Below are 18,525 nucleotides of genomic sequence, written 5' to 3'. Positions count from 1 at the left end.
AAAGTGAGTACTGCCAATGCTGGAGATCAGAGTCAATTTGAGAGTGTTGCTGGAAATCACAGCAGGTCAGGCAGCATCCAAGGAGCAGGAAATTTGACTTTGCGGGCAAAAGCCCCTCCTGATGAAGGGCTTTTGCCTGAAACATCGATTTTCCTGCTCGACGGATGCTGCCTGACCTGCTGTGATTTTCCAGCAACACTCTCATCTTGACAATTATATTCTTAAATAGGCATTTTCACTTTATACAAGAATAATATCTCTTCCTATTGTCTTTGATGTTCCTTTCAAGTTTCCTTTCATAATCCGTTTAGCCATTCTAGTAAACTGCTGTGTTGTCCTTTGTTGGTCTTTATATTTGTCGCATTCTGTGGGATCTGTACTGTTCTTTGTATCTTTATAAGCCCTTTCTTTTAATTTTGTGTTGTCCTTTATCTCCTTAAATGTCCATGGCTGTTTTATTTGTGAAGTTAAGCTTCTCCTTCTTATGAGTGCTGCTTCTGAATAGCATTAAATGTTTCTTTGTTCATCCTCCACTGTTCCACAGTTGTTCTACATATTAGCAGAACTTCCCAGTTTACTGTTGCAAGTCTTTGCTTCATGCTATTAAAATCTGCCTTACTTCAATCCAAAATTCTACTTTCAAATCTTTGCTTATCTCTTATAGACCCTAGATGACCCTAGATCATATTATGATTACTAGATCCAATGTTGCTTGTTCCCTTGTCGCACCCAAGACATATTGCCAAAGAAAACTATCTTGACACAGCCTAAAAATTCACAACCTTTCTGGCAGATGCTTGTCTGTCTCTCCCAGTCCATTTTCAGCTTAAAATCCCCTTAAAACTACTCTGCCTTTGCTAAATAGTTGCCTAGTTTCAGCATTTATGCATAATTTAACATAATTTATACAATCTCGTCACAGGATAAAACAAACTTTATAAAGCAAACTAACACCAAACCACACAAAAAGATTTTCAAAAAGGAGATTATCAAAAATCTGATCAAAGAAGTAAAGAAATATAAGCAAATTAAAGAGAAATACAAAAACCTATTCAACCAGTAACTCATGAGAAATCAGATATCTGCATTTTTGATTGAACACTGCCTATTTCCATTGAATATCATTAATACAATCTTGACTTAATATGCTTTTATAAATTTGTTGCATGTAGCTCATCTGCTTGTCAAGATCATTCTAATTTTAAATCTAGGTTTACAGGTTAAAACGATTTGTATAAAATTGGATTCTACTAGAAATAACTGACTGGTAAATGCTGTTCTGGAATTTGACTTTATACGAAAGATTTTTTAAACGATACTCAACATTTTGTCCAGCAAACATATTATAGAGCATTGAGATTTTAAAATCATAACTCATTCACTGTGCAACACCAAGAGAAGCTTGGTCATTTCTACTTCTTGATTTGATTTTAGAATCATCAATAGCCTACATATTTATCTTTCTTTGTTTCAAATTCATGAATTATATTGAATTATTTTAAATGCCCCTCAAAAATGCTGAATTATGTAATTCAATCACTTGTCTGTCAAGTTAGTTAATCTGCAAGATGGGAGTTAGTGATGTACAGAATGGTCTCAGCATCCCTGGACTGGATGGGAGGAAAAAAAATCCGACATTTCCTCAACCCTTAGCATTCTTCAAGGAAATATATAATTCTGCTTTCAAAGGAAAAGTTCTACTGCATTGTTTTTTCTATGAAACAGCAGACTAACATAGGAACAAAACAATTGAGCCAAGCAGATGCACAAGCAACTGCTATGAAAGAGAAAAAAAAACTTATTTTTATTTACTCGGATGCAAGTGTCATTGGCTGTCCAGCATTTACTGTCCCTAGTTGCTCTTGAGAAGGTGGTGGTGAGCTAATTTCTTGCACTGCTGCAGCCCATATGCCATAGGTTGACCCATAATGCCCAGGGAGAGGAAATTCCAGACTTTTGACACAGCAACAGTGAAAGGTGATATATTTCCAAGGCAGGATGGTGAGTGATTTGGAGTGGAATTTGCTGGTGGTGGTGTTGTTCCCATGTATCTACTGCCCTTGCTCTTCAAGATGGAAGTGGTTGTGGGTTTAGAAGGTGCTGTCTCAGGATCTTTAGTGAATTTCTGCAGTACATCTTGTATACACTGCTCCTACTGAGCGTCAATGGTGGAGCGAGTGGATGGTTGTGGCTGTGTTGCCTATTAAGGGGGCCGCCTTGTCCTGGATGGTAGCAGGCTGCTTTGGTGTTGTTGAAACTGCATTCGACCAGGCAAGTGGTTGCCTGACTTGTGACACACATGCCTGACACACTCCTGACTTGTGCCAAGTAGAGGGAGTCAGAAGGTGAGCTATTCACCACAGTATTCCTAACCTCTGACTTGCTCTTGTATCCACTGTGTTTAATGGCAAGTCCTGTTGAATTTCTGGTCAATGGTAACCTCAAAGATATTGGTAGTAAGGGAAATCAGTGATGGTAACACATTGTCAAGGGGCAATGTGTTTACATGTGTCCTGTATACAAGAAATCAGATAAATCCAAACCAGCCATTTACCATCTAGAATGTCAAGGGGTGTTAGTTAGATCCTCTCTTATTGGTACTTGTCATTGCCGATTATTTGTGTGGCACAAATGTTACTTGTCATTTGTCAGCCAGCCTGAATTTTGTTCAGATCTTGTTATATTTGAACACGGACAGCTTCAGTATATGAAGAGGAAGAAAGAAAGGATTGTAGGTGCTGGAGATCAGAGTCAAAACATGTGGTACTAGAAAAGCACAGCCAGTCAGGTAGCATCCGAGGAGCAGGAGAGTCCATGTTTCGAGCATAAGCACGTTCTTGATGAACAGCTTATGCTCGAAACATTGACTCTCCTGCTCCTCGGATGTTGCCTGACCAGTTGTGCATTTCCAACACAACACTTTTTGACTCAATGCATGAAGAGTTGTGAATGGTGTTGAACATTTTGCAATCATTGGCGAACATTCCTATTTCTGCCCTAATGATGGAGGGAAGATCATTGATGAAACAGCACTGAGGACACTACCCCACCATCTTCCTATGTGTCACGCATGACCCCAACCAGTGGTGAGTTTGCCTCTTGGATACCCCTTGATTCCCATTTTACTAGGACTTCCAGATACCACAATTTGTTGAATGTGATCTTGATGTCAACAGCAGGCATTCTTGCCTCACCTCTGGAATTCAGCTCTTTTGTTTATGTGTGAACTAAGGCTATAACAAAGTCAGGAGCTGAGTGGCCCTGGCGGAACCCAAACTGGCCATCACTGAGCAGGCTATTGCAGAATAACTACTGCTTTATAGCACTGTTGATGACACCTTCCATCACTTTACTGATGATCAAGTGCATACTAATGGGGCGGTAATGGGCCGAATTGGATTTGTCTTTTTTTTTGTGTTCAGGACATCCAGTGTTGGATAGATACCAGTGTTGTAACTGTACTGGAAGAGCTTGCTAAAGGAGTGACAAGTTCTGGAGCACAAGACCTCAGTATTATTGCCAGAATGTTGCAATACCCAGTGTCTCCAACTGTTTCTTGAATTCACATGTAGTGAATCGAATTGACAAAATTATGGTGGAGACCACTGGATGGATCATCCACTTAATACTTCTGGCTGAAGATTGTTGCAAATGTTTCAGCCTTATCTTTTACATTGATATATTGGGGTCTTACATCATTGAGGATTGGGATGTTTAGGGAGCCTCCTCCTCCTCCAGAGCATTGTTTAATTGTCCACCACCATTCACGATTGGATGTGATAGGATTGCAGAGCTTAGATCTGATAAATTGGTTGTGGGATCATCTAACCCTGTCTGTTACTTACTACTTGTGCTGTTTGGCATGTGAGTAATCCAGTTTGGTAATTTCATCTCAGCAAGGACTGTGCAATGGTCACTCCTACTAATACTGTCACGGACAGATGCATTTGCAGCCTGTAGATTGATAAGAATGAAGTCAAGCATATGGTTCCCTCTTGTTGGTCCCTCACCACCTGTCACAGACCCAGTTTAATAATTGTATCCTTTAGGATCCAACCAACTCAATCAGTCATGCTGCTATCATGGCAGGCATTGAAATGCCCTAGCCAGAGTACATTTATTGTTTAACATGGAAGAATAGTGATTTGTAGAATCATAGAATACCTACAGTGTGAAAGCAGACCATTCAGCCTATGTGGCCCTTCAAACAGCATCCCATTCTTCCTAACCTAAACCTGTAACCCTGCATTTTCCATGGCTAATCTACCTAGTCTGCACATCCCGGCACTCTATGGGCAATTTAGCATGGCTAGTCCACATCTTTGGATTGTGGGAGGAAACTTAAGCACCCAGAGGAAATCCACACAGATAGGGGGGAGAATGTGCAAACTCCACACAGACAGTCGCCTGAATATGGAATTGAACCTGGGTCCCTGGTGCTGTGATGCAGCAGTGCTATCCTCAGCAGTGCCGCCCTGTGCTAATTCATCAGCTGAGAAAGAGTAGTACATGGTAACCAGCGGGAGGTTTCCTTGCCCATGTGTAACCTGAAGATATGATACTTCATGGGGCTTGAAGTCAATGTTGAGGACTCCCAGGATAACTCCCTCCCAACTGTGTGCTACTGTGCTGTCACCTCTTCCGGGTCTGTCCTGCCATTGCGACAGGAAATATCCAGGTGATGGTGATGTCTGGGACATAGTCATCCTCATGGAATCATACCTGATAAACAATGTCAGACTTGACTACTCTGTGAAACAGCTCTCCTAATTTTGGCACGAGACCCAGATATAAGTAGGGAGGATTTTGTAGGGTCAACAGGGCTGTTTCTGCCATTTTCTTTTCTGGTGCCTGGGTCTAATATTAATATTTGGAAAAATCTCCATTGTAATTATTTTAAATATCAATATTAAATTAATTAATTTTCACTTAAGCCTTGCCAACAACTTTTGAAATCCTTATTATGAATAAATCTGACTTTATACAGGCGCATCCTGTTTGACCTGAACTTTGCTACTTAGCATTAGATTTCAGCCGCACCTAGTTTAATTCTATAATGATTAATGACTTTCCAGTTGTATCAATAAGCATATGTAAGAAAATTATATTTTCAAGGACAGGAGTGATCCTAACTGAAATTTAAACACGTCAAGTTCCAGTCTTAAGTTTTGCGGCTGAGGGAGTGCCTGAAATCTAATTGCATTTTGCTGTAAGAAAGGAGGGAAAATTTGACAAATGAGTCATAACAAGGAAAAGAGCTATATTCAGTTTCCTAGACACTTCTGTATGCTCTGAATGACGAGGTAAACATTAACCTAGAATAGATTATTAACTTACCTTCAACAGGGAATGGTATAAAGAGGAAACAGTAAAGAATAAGGGCAGGAGAAAGGAAAAAAAGGGTCATCGATGTCACTCACAAAATATCATATATGGCAAATTGAGTAATTTCACATCTAAATCTGTTATATTTGTTAATCCAATATAAATTTCCTGTCTGAGTTTCCTTTCCTTAAGTTTTGCCAGACTGCTAATTCAGAAATGAGTGGCAGCTGTGCAAATTACAATTGACGTGCATATTGTGTCATTCAATGTTTAATATTTATGTGGATAGAAAAATGTTTAGTTTGACTGGATTTAGTTACCTTCGCAAAAGTATTAAATTCTACATCATCAGTATACGCATTACAAATTAGTAATTGTTCTTTTGTAAAGATACCTCACTGCATGTTTATTTCAAGACTTGACTTGCAAAGAATTGAAACCTTTGCCTTAGCTACTGACGCAGAAGCAACTTCAGGGAAGTATATTGCTGTCCTCACTAGTGTGGCCAATGTATGATTCCAGATGCAGTAATCATGTTGATTTTTAACTGCTCTCTGATACAATGGCCTTGAAAACTATTTGGATTTATCAAGCTATTAGGAAGTCTAAAAGAAATGAAGCTGCATGGCACACCCAGTGTCAACCTAAACACTCAACACAATCCTTGATAAGTCCACCTTAGTAACAGCTGGGCGCTTGTGCTAATATTGAGCGAGTTGTCCCATAGACAAGTGAAGCTCTGGCCTGAAATGGTCTTAATACATCATTCTGTGAGTATCACAATATTGCAAATCACCTACCCTAGGTATGTCCTGTCTCACCGACCGGTCAGATCCTACTGCCAAGTACTGCAGCGTTTGAGAAAGGCAACTCGTCATAACCTTTCAAGGTTAGTTAGGGATAGACAATAAATGTTGGCCCAGCCAGTGAAGCCTACATCATATCTATGAATATGAAAAACACAAGTACACAGTGAATTGTAGGGTATTTTAGCACAGTGATAGTAAACGGTTTTTTAGGCCCCACCTGTCCTAGAAGTGTGTCATACCATGTCTGAACAGGGCAGTTAAAAATAATTACAGGCCCATAAGTATAAAAGTGTTCAATTTGAAAAAATACTGATCCATATTAATAGTAACCTGGAACCCAAAGCTAACTGCCTTTGGATCTGTATTTGCAAATTGGAAAAATGTCATATATTTCTGCATTACTACAGTCATGAAAACTGTGTTAATGTTACACTGCCTGGAGTCAACATTTATTTGTCCAAGATGGTCTTTGTAAGTTAGGTCTCTAAACAGCTGAGTATTTTAGTATTTGACCCTTTTGTATTGTCCTCCAGCCTTCACAGCATTTTTTTCATGCAGTTAAGTGCACCTTTGTGGAAAAGTCTTAGAAGTGGTGGATGTGGGTACAATTACAACGTTTAAAAGATATTGGTTGGATACATGAATAGGAAAGGTTTGGAGGAATAAGACCAGGAGCAGGCAGGTGGGACCAGTTTAGTTTGGGATTGTTTTCAACATGGACTGGTTGAACCGAAGGGTCTGTTTTCTTGCTGTTGACTCTATGACTCTATAAATGTTAGGTGTAATCTACTGCATCTAACCGTTTTAGAAGTGAATGCAGAAATCATTCAATAGTAACTACGTATTATCGAAAATCTCGTGAACACAAATAAAGCAATAGATTCCTCAGCCAGTGGCTCCTTGCATTCTGCCTCGAGGCACTCTTCAATGGTTAGTTTTGTTGGAATGCATGCATGGGTGATATGTGGAAATATTATGCATGGGTGACATCACATTGGAATGTATTCAAGCATGAAAGCAATTTATCTTAATGTCATAGCTCTTTTAAGTATTTACATAGTAATCTTATACAAATGTGGCAATAAGATTGTAATTCTATATTTTATCTTTCTGTTTCAATTGTTAATCAGGCTCTGGTGTGGATGACCCAGTGGGTGAAGTCTCCATACAAATAGATCTTTTCACCCATCCAGGAACAGGCGAGCATAAAGTAACAGTGAAAGGTAAGAACAATATTACAAACAAGCATTCAAATAGCAAGGTTCCCCCAAAATACTTAACAAGAATCCAGACTCTAATGCAACAATCTGGAAAACATTTTCACAGTACATGGTTTAAAGTCAGTTTTTCTGGCTATTATTGCTTGCAGTTAAAAACTATCTCCTTATAATTTGTTAATTTTTCTTACAATTTTACTCTTTTAAATCCATCCCTTAGCTAATACATCTGATTCTTACTTCCATTTATTCTCTCTGTATGTATTTCTGGTAATAATTGTTTTTAACTTTGTGATTTGTGGTATTTAAGAAGCTAGCAGATCTCTTGTGGCATTGCTCATAAATTAGATTAGACTGTTCTTTGAAAGGCAGAAATATTATATCATGTAGTTCAGCTTTCCCTGGATTTTGTGGTTCAATGATGGAGAAACCACTAACGTTCATAGTCTTAAGATTCCTGATGAGGCCACCAAATTTTGTGTTACAGTTTGGCTCAGGACTGGTCATTTATTTATGAAGTAGTCAAAATGTGAGATTCCAGGTACTTGAAAAGAAAATAAAGCCACAAGATTCAACAGTTTTGAACAAATAGAATAAAATGTACTGTATAAGGTTAAAATAGTAATGCAATCTGCAACATATATTCAAAAGATAACTGGATGGGCACATAAATAGGAAAAGTTTAGAGAGAAGTAGGCTAAATGCTGGCAAATGGGACTAGATCATATTGGATGTCTGACTGGCATGGACGAGTTGGACCAAAAGGTCCGTTTCCATGTTGGATGACTGTCTGCAACCTGTATTCAAACGTTCAGAAATAACATGAAGTGAACATGGATAATGGGCAAACTGTAGTTGAACACCCCTCAGCACATTAAATAGCAAATGCAGTCAATCCAGTGTCCTATGTACAATTCACCAAATCTCATTAAAAGTTTACAAGGGATTCCAAGTCTTCACTTTGGACGATGTGTCTTTGGAATCACATCAAAAGTCACAATTATTATACTGTAGCAGAAGGCCTTTTGGCATTCTGTTTGCACTCATTAATAATGAATGAGCATCATGATGAATGAGCAATCTGCTGCCCTTTTCCTGTAGCCCTGCACATTATTTAAATAATCATCAAATGCCCTCTTGAATGTCTTGATTTAACCTGCATCTGCACAATGCAAGGCAGTGCATTCCAGATCCGAATGCTTGCTGCATGAAAAGGTTTCTTCACACATCATGTTTACTTCTTTTGCAAACATGTTAAATCTTCACCACCTCCTTCTTGATCCAATTATGAGCAGGGCCAGTTTCTCCTTGTCTACTCTGTCTAGAATCCTCATGATTTTGAGAACTTCCTTGTAAATCTCCTTGTAGCCTTCTCCTCTTGAAGGAATATAATCTATCATTGTACTAGACGTTTCTCATGCCTGGGGGGGCCATTCTCATAAATCTCTTTTTCACTCCATCCAATGCAATGACATCCTTTCTGAAGAGTGAGGTCTAACCAGATGTATAAAACCTTTAACAAAGGGTCAGTTAGACTCGAAACATCAGCTCTTTTCTCTCCTTACAGATGCTGCCAGACCTGCTGAGATTTTCCAGCATTTTTTCTTTTGCTAACCAGGTGTACGTTCAACGTAACAAACCTGCTCTTAACTCTCTACGATAGTTAAAAAAAATCTAAGATACTGTATGCTTTGTCAACAGCTACCTACCTGACCTGCCACATTTAATAATTTATCTGGCAAAGTCTCTCTGCTTCTGCATATCTTATAGTGTAATAGCCTTTACCTTATACTGTCTCTCCATATTCTTTCTACCAAAATATATCACCGCTATTTTCCACACTGAACAGCATGTGCCACCTACCCACCCAATCCACCACCATGTCAACATATTTTAAAGTGTTTGCACTGTCTTCCTCAGGTTATAATGCTTCCATGTTTTGGAAACGTTAAAATTGTCCCCTCCAAGTTTAATTCATTAATATAAATCATGAAGAGTAAAGATCCCAATACTGACTCCCAGAGAATGCCGCTGCAAACCTTTATCCACTAACTATTTCTCTTACTTTCCTGTCACACAACCAATTTTTGTATCCATGTGCTATTCGCCTTTTCGTCCCGTGAGCTATAGTTTTTTTCTCACCAATATGTTTTGTGGCATTGTATTAAATGCCTCTGGCAGGCACATCAACAACATCACCCATGTCAACCCTCTCTATTATCATTCAAAGAACTCCAGAAAGTTAGTTAAACCAGATGTTCCCTTAAGAAATCAGTGTTGGTTTCTTCTGTATTTAGCTCATTTGCCCATGTGACTATTTATTCAATCCTGAATATTATTTACAGAATTTGCCCTCCTCCCAAAGATAAGCTGACTGCTCTGTAATTGTTGGGTGTTTCCTCACAACCATTTTTCCACATAGACAAAATGTTTGCAATTATCCGGTTCTCTGACACCACCCTACCTGACTCCAGGGAAGACTCATAGATAATGGCCAGTGCCTCTGCAGTTTCCACTGTCATTTTGTGAGGGAGTTTGTTTGAGAGGGGCGTCCACACATTTGTCAAGTATTGATCCTTTTGAGAGATTTTGTTTTTTCCTTCCTCTGTTTTAAGCTTTTATATTTCTAAAAAATATAGGTCTGATAAAAAGTTTTAAAAACTCTCCTGAGAAGGAGAGTTTATTTTACACTTGTGAAGGGGAGATTTTTTTCAACAGCTTTTTTTTCAATAGAGTTTGTGTTTGTCAAGTTTTGATCTATGAAGTGATTTTTAAAAAAATTACATAAAAATAGTACAAGAAGAAAATATTATTTATATACAAAGCTTGTGGAGAGGCCTATACGTGGATGGCTCTGGAGAGGGATTTTTAAAATCTGGGCATGGAAAGCTGGATGTTGGATTATTTGAATTGTTTTTTCATTGGTTCAGCCAAGTGTTTGATTTATTTTAAATATTTATATGTTTCAATTATTTTTCTATTTTACATTCTTAATAGCAAAGCTGCAGGTAAAGAAAGGTAGTTTATTTTTATATAAAGGTGCTATTGAGAGCTTCTTTTTAGGATTAATGTCACTGATGGCTTGCAAGAGGCACCGTGTATGATGACTAGTAGATTTAGAGAAGTCATTACACAGCATGATCAGTCAGATAGATGGTTGATTGTCAGGAAAGGTAACAAGGTAGTTCAGAGATCTACTGTGGATATTCCACTCGCAAACAGGTATTCTGTTTTGGGTACTGATGAAAGATATAGTATCTCAGATGAAAATAGATGTGGTAGTCAGATCTTGGGCACTAAGAATGAATCTTATCTTAAATGGATTTGTCAAGTTTTGAAAGAATAATTGTTATAGTGGACTCTCCTGTCAGGGCCACAGACAGAAAGTTCTGTGGTAGTGAGCATGTCTCTGGGATAGTGTGTTGCTTTCCTGGGGCTTGACTGAAGGGCATCTCAAAACGTTTGAAGCACATTGTCTAAAGGGAGAGTGAGAAGCTGGAAGTTGTTGTACACATTGATAAGAATGACATAATTAGGGAAAGGGTTAAGGATTTGTCAAGAGAATATAAGAGGTTTAGGTTGAAGGTTAGAAAACAGAACATCAAAAGTAATCTCTGGTTTACTTTTGGTACCAGGTTCTAATGAGGGAAGGAATAAAAGGATAAGGCAGATAAATAAGTGGCTGAAGAGGCATGCAATATGCAGGGATTCAGTTTCTTGAATCATTGGGCTGTCTTCTGGAACAGAAAAGATGAAAAGGATGGGTTTCACTTAATCTGGAAAGGGACCAATATCCTGCTGGGGAGACTTGCTAGTTCTATTTCAGGAGCCTGTAAACTTATAGAAGTTATGGTGGTGGAGGTAGGGTTGGGGATGTTTCCTAAGTAACAGTAAAAGTAGAAAGAAAGGTGAAGATGGTCCTGAAACAGAAAAGAGCAACTTAACACAAATGTCAGATGAGCAAGCCAGGGAATGCAATAATTGTGAACAATTAAACTGCATTTATTTCAATGCAAGAGGTGTTAAAGGTAAGACTGGTGAACTCAGGGAATGTTTGGGAATGTGGAACTGACACATTGCAGTTATTACAGAAACTTGGCTGAGGGAAGTACAGGACTGGCAACCCAGTGTTCTAGGTTTGAGATGTTGTAGGAAGAATAGAAAAAACGGCTAGAGAGGATGGAGAGTAGCATTTTTAATTAAGGAAAACATTAGTATTGTAGTTAGAGAAGATATTTCTGAGGGATCATTTAATGATAGTATATGGGTTGAAATAAGAAAGGGATGATCACATTGATAGGATTGTGTTAGAATTAGCTTTATTGTCACATGTATTCAAATGAGTACAGTGAAAATTGTGCAAGTCGCTGCTTATGGCACCATCTGAGATACAAAATTCCGTAGGTGCAACTTTTTCAGTTATAGTTCATGGAAAAATAGAGAAGTTAAAAAAAATGTCCAGCATTGCAGATTTAGGAATAAATTATAAAATGGAGAAAAAATGTACAGAAGAATGGTCTTCCGAACCAGTCTATGTTGATCTAGCCGCCCCAAAATCAGCAAGTCACACTGACACCATACCAGGCCAACAGACCATCACGTATACCCCGAAGATAGCCACAGTTGGCCACTGGGAGATTGCCACGCCAGGCCAAGAGGATGTCACGTACCACCAAAAGACCACCTCACTAGGCTGCTTGGAGATTGCCATGCTGGGCTGAGAGGACCTCTTGCTGAGCTGGCAGGTTGCCATGCCGGGCCAACAGACTGCCATGCTGGGCTGAGAGGCCACCTCGTCAGGTATGTGCTGAGGCCAGGAGTTCCAAGGCCAGGAATTCTGAGGCAGCCAGGTCGGAGGCCAGGTGTTCCGAGGCTGGGAGGTCCCACCCCCCACCCCAATAGTCAAAAGGAAATTGAGAAGCAAATATGTAGAGAGTTCTCAAATATGTAATATGTCACCATCTTCAAATTCCCCTCAAGCCACTCACCGTCATACTTTCAATATTGCTGGGTCGAAATCCTGGAACTTCCTCCCTCACGATATTGTAGGTCGACCAATACCAAATGAATTGCAGCGGTTCAAGAATATAGCTCACCCCCTTCTCAAGGGCAATTGTGGATAATAAATGCTGATCAGAATTCAACATCTCTGCAGCAATGCGCTCCGAAGCCTCAGCATTGTGAACCCCACCTCACCAGGGCTAGCTTGACCCCCAGATCTCATTGCTAGTCTTTGACAACCAGTGCATTCATTTCCTAAATAGTCTGTAATTCATCAGGTTCAACTGGTAAGAGCACAGGACAGAGTACTTCTTAAGTGAGACTTGCGGACTCAGAAACCTTTCATGAAACTGACAAGCTGCAGTTGTGCCAAATCGAAAGACTGCCGCTCACTATTTTTTTCTCTTCATATAAATTGTTAACTTGCAATACACTCTTCATTCCTCTTTTCCATTTACAAATTGGTTATCAATGCTAATACCTTAGCCCTTAAGTGGTTTATTAATCTTTTGTGTCGCATCTAATGGAACGTTTTTGGAAATCTGCACTGCTTCTACTAATTCCTTTCTCTTTTTTACTATCTGTTCATTGTTCGGCCAGCATTTAATGCCCATCATATTTGCCCTTGAGAAGTTGTTGAGATCAAGCACTCGATCTCCTTTCTTCCAAGGAGAACAACCCTGAGGTCCTTTAAACTAACCTTCTGGTTAGATTTCTTTGTCTCCAGAGCCATTATACTAAATCTGCTCTTCAGCCTGTAAAGTAAATTCACATCCTTTCTAAAATGTGGTAACCACAACTGGATGCAATATTTTAGTTGAAGGCAAAGTCTCCTATTTATTTCATGGGAGTCAGTTAGCTCAGTTGGCTGGACAGCTGGTTTAGAATGCAAATGGTTGCCAACAGCATGGGTTCCATTCCTGCACCAGTTGAAGGCTATCCATTTCAACTTGCCCTGTTGCCTGAGGTATGGTGAACCTGAGATTAAACCACCACTTGTCATCTTTCTCTAATGAGAAAACAGCTCTGTGGTTTGGTAAGACTATAGCGACTTTATCTTTTACCTTTACGATTTATTTTACACTGTTAACCACACAGCCAATTTTTGTACCACCAGCAAGATTTTTAATCGTGACACTACATTTAGGTTGCGCTCCTAGATTTTTCTGTAATTAGTTTGTGTCATTCGTCTTTGTGCATTCTATAGTGCCCCAACTGCAGATAGATGATGTCATCAAGTTATGACTTGCAAATAACACTTTTTTGATGTATTTGTGTTATAGATATGTAAAACAAAAGAAAAAATGCATTTAGTTTTTATCTTTGATTCACTGATTTTCTTTTTTATATATCTCACCTCAAGTCTGCAGCTAAAATCTGACATCTCTTTAGAAAATGATTGGTTTGTTTTATCAGCCTGTTTTAGTTAAAATCAATAGCACTGAATATTTTTGGTGCAGTTTCTCAGTATAAAGTGACCAGCAGAGTATAAAGTTATGTGGTGAATCTGCATGTTGTAGTTAAGGTACACACAGGAGTATTTTGCTGATAATCACCACCAATTTTCTAACATTACTTATTTTGTGTTTTTCTTTTTATTACTTTTGGGTGCAAAGATTCAAAGTTCAGGAAATAGATGACTTTTAAAAACAGCAATCTACAAGTCATAGTGATTTTTCGAAAGAGCTCAATATTTTTTCTGGGATTTGATGTGAGATTTGTTGAACCAGTTAATACAGTGTGAGATGATTGGTGTTTTACAGTGGTAGCGGCCAATGATCTAAAATGGCAAACAAATGGTATGTTTCGGCCATTTGTTGAGGTCACGATGATTGGACCACACCTCAGTGACAAGAAAAGGAAATTTACCACTAAATCAAAGAGCAACAACTGGGCTCCAAAATACAATGAGACATTTCACTTGTGAGTAAATATTGGATTTAGATGCAATAATTTTATGTCGGCATTTTCAAAATTCATACACTTAAAATACAAACAGCAACAAAGATAATCCATGTGAAAGTTTTTTTGTAATCTATGTATGCTTAGGGAATAAACATGTACTTGGGGAAGGATTGAATGATTTCAAAGTCAAAAGAGACTATATTACACCTTGGGCATAAAATAAAAACAGAAAGTGCTGGCGGAACTCAGCAATTCAGGCAGCACCTATGGAGAAAAGCAGAGTTAATGTTTCAAGTCCAAAATGACTTTTCTTCAGAATCTACACAGAAAGCGCTGGATTGACAAAGAATACAGTGGCTCATTTTTTATAAAGGAAGGTGAAAGAATCCACTGCTGAAGAGACAGGATCCAAATTTCTTCTGACCAGTATTACTCCAAATGGGGATCTAAGGCACAGGATAACCAGCAGAAACAGGATTTCTGCAAAGAACCAAAGATATTGGGTCTCCCTAGAACTTAATCAGGTTGAAATTTGCCCAGGACACAATTCACTTCAAACATAACCCTTAATGGAAAAGTGGTAGGGCCAAGAGAGCAATTTCCACACTGGGAATTACACCAACCACAGTCACATGATCACCGAGCAACTTGAATGTTGATCTGTTGGTAGAAATTGGCATCTTTAGATCAAGCACAATCTAGTTAAATGGCATATTGGCATAAGGAGCTGTATACGCTACTCCTCTTAAATTTGTTCAAATATCTATTTGGAATGTGCTGCATCTTTGTGCTACATGTGAACTGCCTTCCATTATACTTTATCTAATCCTATTTGTGTATTTTTCTATTCCTTTCACCCTTACGTGTTTTTAAGCCTTATATAGGATGTAGGCATCGCTGGCAAGCCCAGCATTTATTGCCCATCGCTAGTTATCCCTTAAACTGATTGGCATATTAGGCCTTTAAGAGTCGATAACATTGCTGTAGGTCTGGAATCACATGCAGATTCACCTGGGTAAGGATACCAGAATTTCTGCTGTAAAGACAGTAGTGAACCAGATGTTTTTTTATGATAATCGACAACTGTTGATTTCGTGGTTGCCGTTAAGCTACTTTTTAATTCCAGATTTTTTTTTAATGGATCCAAATTTATGCCTTTGTGGAATTTGAACCCTTGTCCCCACAGCAGTAGTCCAGGGCTCTGGACTAGTACTCCAACGACGTAATCTTTCAACTATCGCTTTCCACTTGCCTAGTTTCTTCTTAAGTGCACTGATGCTACATAAATTAGCTACTCCATGTGGCCAATATTACCTCATACTCAAAAGCCAACATTCCTTATCTTATTCATTGTATCAGTCTCCAGTAATATATAGGATACACCATCTCATTCCAGGAAACAGAAGTAGCCAGCAAAGAGAATCGTTCTCACCAGGATTGTATTTCCCCTTTAATGAAATCGATAAACTTCAATATCTTACACCGAAAATACTGGAAATGACAGAAACACAACACATTTGGGTACCTATCATTTTTTAATATGTTACACCTGGATTATAGTTGGATAGTTGGAACCCCAAGAAATTTCAGGGCCTATATTATATAAAGTTTAAGATTGGAACATAAATTTAATGTGTCACTCATTGTCTTCAATAATTTTTGATGCTTTAAAGCAATGTTAATATGTCACAACAAATCAGAATAGAATTTTTTTTTGTTCCTCTCACAGTATATTGGGTAATGAGGATGGTCCAGACTCATACGAACTGCAAGTCTGTGTGAAGGATTATTGCTTTGCCAGAGAAGATCGTATCATTGGGATTGCTTTAATACAGCTACGAGATATTGCAGAAAAAGGCAGTTGTGCTTGCTGGTGTCCACTGGGCCGCAGAATGCATATGGATGAGACAGGACTAACTGTTCTTCGTATACTATCACAAAGAACCAATGATGAAGTAGCAAAAGAATTTGTCAAACTGAAATCTGAATCACGATCTGCTGAAGAAAGCAGTTGAATCTTGGATTTTGCGAGGATTGTTTCTTTATTTCAATGCCATTGGCCGTTGCATTTTTTTTTGGTTTCTAATTTATACCTCGTGCCAATATGTGCAAGTGTTCAACAAATTCTCTTTTGTAAATGGAACTCTGTGCACTACTTCGTCTTTGTTAATAAGCATGTGTTGTATACCAATCAAAGTATAGATCTTTATGTGAATTTTATTTATTTACAGTAAGCAGAAATATATATCATGTTTAGAATAAAATGTTATTGCTTTTAAAAAATAGGATGCTTATATTCATGTAAATAATTTTATGAACTGACTGGAGGCTGGAAGTCCCAAAGTATTTTTTCACTTTTATTGAGCACTGTGACACCACCCTTCAGAGTGAGATACAAAGCTGAGAACACAAACCTACAGTATATCCTAGTTTACATGTCCCTCCAATCAGATTGCCAAGGATTTCTTTACACTGTCGATGAAATCATGCATTTCACTTATAGGAATACAGATACTAAAACAGTTAAATCTTTTCCGTGAAAATACAGTGCTATATTCAACAAAGTTCCTATAAACAAAGAATAGTTTATGCTTAGAATCTTTTAGCCACACTGTCAAGCTTGAAACTTGTAATAGTTTAATTAATGTTTCATGAAACAAATCAGTATGACTTTAGTATGAAAGTTATGTTCTTGATTTTTTTTAAACAAGTATCACTTTGTTATAACATGAATAGTTTTTAGAAATTAAAAAATCAAATTAATTTGGCAATAAGTGAATAAGGGTGTGGAAGAAAGGTTGACCAAATGTTTATTCTATGATTTTTTTATTAGATTTCTGATAAACTGTGAAACTTATCCTGAATTTGTTACCAATTTTGTTTCTGTAGTTTCTTAGCTATCTGAAGATACGATCCTTAGAAACTAAATATTTTGAAAATTATTACAAATGGCTTTGTGCAATGGTGATATTTGTTGAGCTTCATTCAGGAATACATGAAATACTGTGTATGCATTTCTGTTAACATTTTAAGTGACGGCTGTACAAAATAATCTCCTTTGTAATTCATTCATTTTTTTGGTTTTGTTGGGGAAATAATTATTTATCTCTAGGCAATGAATTTCTCATTGTTCATCCAATCATCTGTTGTAACTTTGGTGAAGTATCTGCAGAAGCCTTGGGGGGAAAAAAACTAAATAGCATTTACTCTGCTGAAGTTACAGTGGGTAATTGAGAGAACCCCTACAGAAATTCTACATTCCAATATTTTGGCTGTGCTACCTGTGCACTTATCATTGGGGAAACCATTTGTGTCATTCTTATATATACATGTAACATGCCATTTCTACAAGGTATCATACTTTAATAAAGTCACCTGGCAAAGCACAGAAGTATTGTCACTGTTAGATTATCTAGCAGTACTTCAAGATTGAAAAAAGGGGCAGTAAGTTAATTGTATAATACAATTATAAAGTATGAATTTTTCATTTTTTCACTAGAATATGTTGGGGCTGCTGATATTGCTATTTTTGGCAATCTTAGATTTCCCACTATCCTACTTATAAAAGATACAAAAGGAAGTCGGTTCTTACTGCTATAAAATTCATAACTTTAGTTCCACTATAAATTTAGTAAAGTTTTATATCTACCCCCACTGTTTGCATCCTTTAGCTAATGAGTTGTGAGCACCCCTACCTTTATCCTTATGTGTTTCAGGCCACATCCCACTGTCTGCTAGTCTTCTGTGCCTGGTTCATTTCATGCTTTTAATGATAAGGGAACTGCTGTACTGTCGGCGACTGGTTAACTTTCATATTTGTATTTGAATCTTTTCCTAAAATGCTTTGTGTTTTTTTTATACATATGTGTATCCATAAGTACTATAATCTATCTCTATGATTATCTGAAGAGTCTTTAACTAGAACCTAATTAATTATTGTGAGATGTCTTTATCTGTTGTTTTTGCAGCTGCACTCTGACCTATGCTGATCACATACTGTCATCTGGGATGAGATTTACTGCATCTGTCCTGATTTACTCTTTTCACCTAATGGAACAACGTCTTTCTCATTGATAAGATTGAAACTCAAATCAATTTCACAGCTTGATGAACTTGTTTAATCTTCTAGATTTTTACAAGCCACAATCCCATACTTTTCTCGTCAGTGTTTGTTACAAATTTTCAAGCTGTCTGTCCTTGGACATTTCTTATCAAACTGTCTCCAACAGACCTTTTATAGTTGCTATTTATGCTCTTCTACCTCAGAA

At 37.9% G+C, this 18,525-nt stretch overlaps 1 protein-coding gene across 9 annotated transcripts in view; it reads left to right on the top strand.

Moving 5' to 3' along the window:
• unc13bb (unc-13 homolog Bb (C. elegans)) overlaps window positions 1-16,543 on the top strand; it is a 640,614-nt gene extending 624,071 nt beyond the window's left edge. For all 9 annotated transcript variants that reach the window (XM_087989458.1, XM_087989459.1, XM_087989467.1 and 6 more), the window contains 3 exons: window positions 7,265-7,357; window positions 14,116-14,275; window positions 15,987-16,543. In XM_087989458.1, coding sequence (XP_087845584.1) covers window positions 7,265-7,357; window positions 14,116-14,275; window positions 15,987-16,272 — 539 coding nt within the window. In that variant the 3' untranslated portion in view covers window positions 16,273-16,543. The remainder of the gene's footprint in view (window positions 1-7,264; window positions 7,358-14,115; window positions 14,276-15,986) is intronic.
• The last annotated feature ends 1,982 nt before the right edge of the window (window positions 16,544-18,525 follow it).

The sequence above is a fragment of the Chiloscyllium plagiosum genome, unplaced genomic scaffold (genome assembly GCF_037043375.1).
Source record: "Chiloscyllium plagiosum isolate Xiang-an unplaced genomic scaffold, Cpla_swu_hap1 HiC_scaffold_1, whole genome shotgun sequence".
Classification (NCBI taxonomy): domain Eukaryota; kingdom Metazoa; phylum Chordata; class Chondrichthyes; order Orectolobiformes; family Hemiscylliidae; genus Chiloscyllium; species Chiloscyllium plagiosum.
This window is presented reverse-complemented; position numbering and strand designations above follow the sequence as displayed.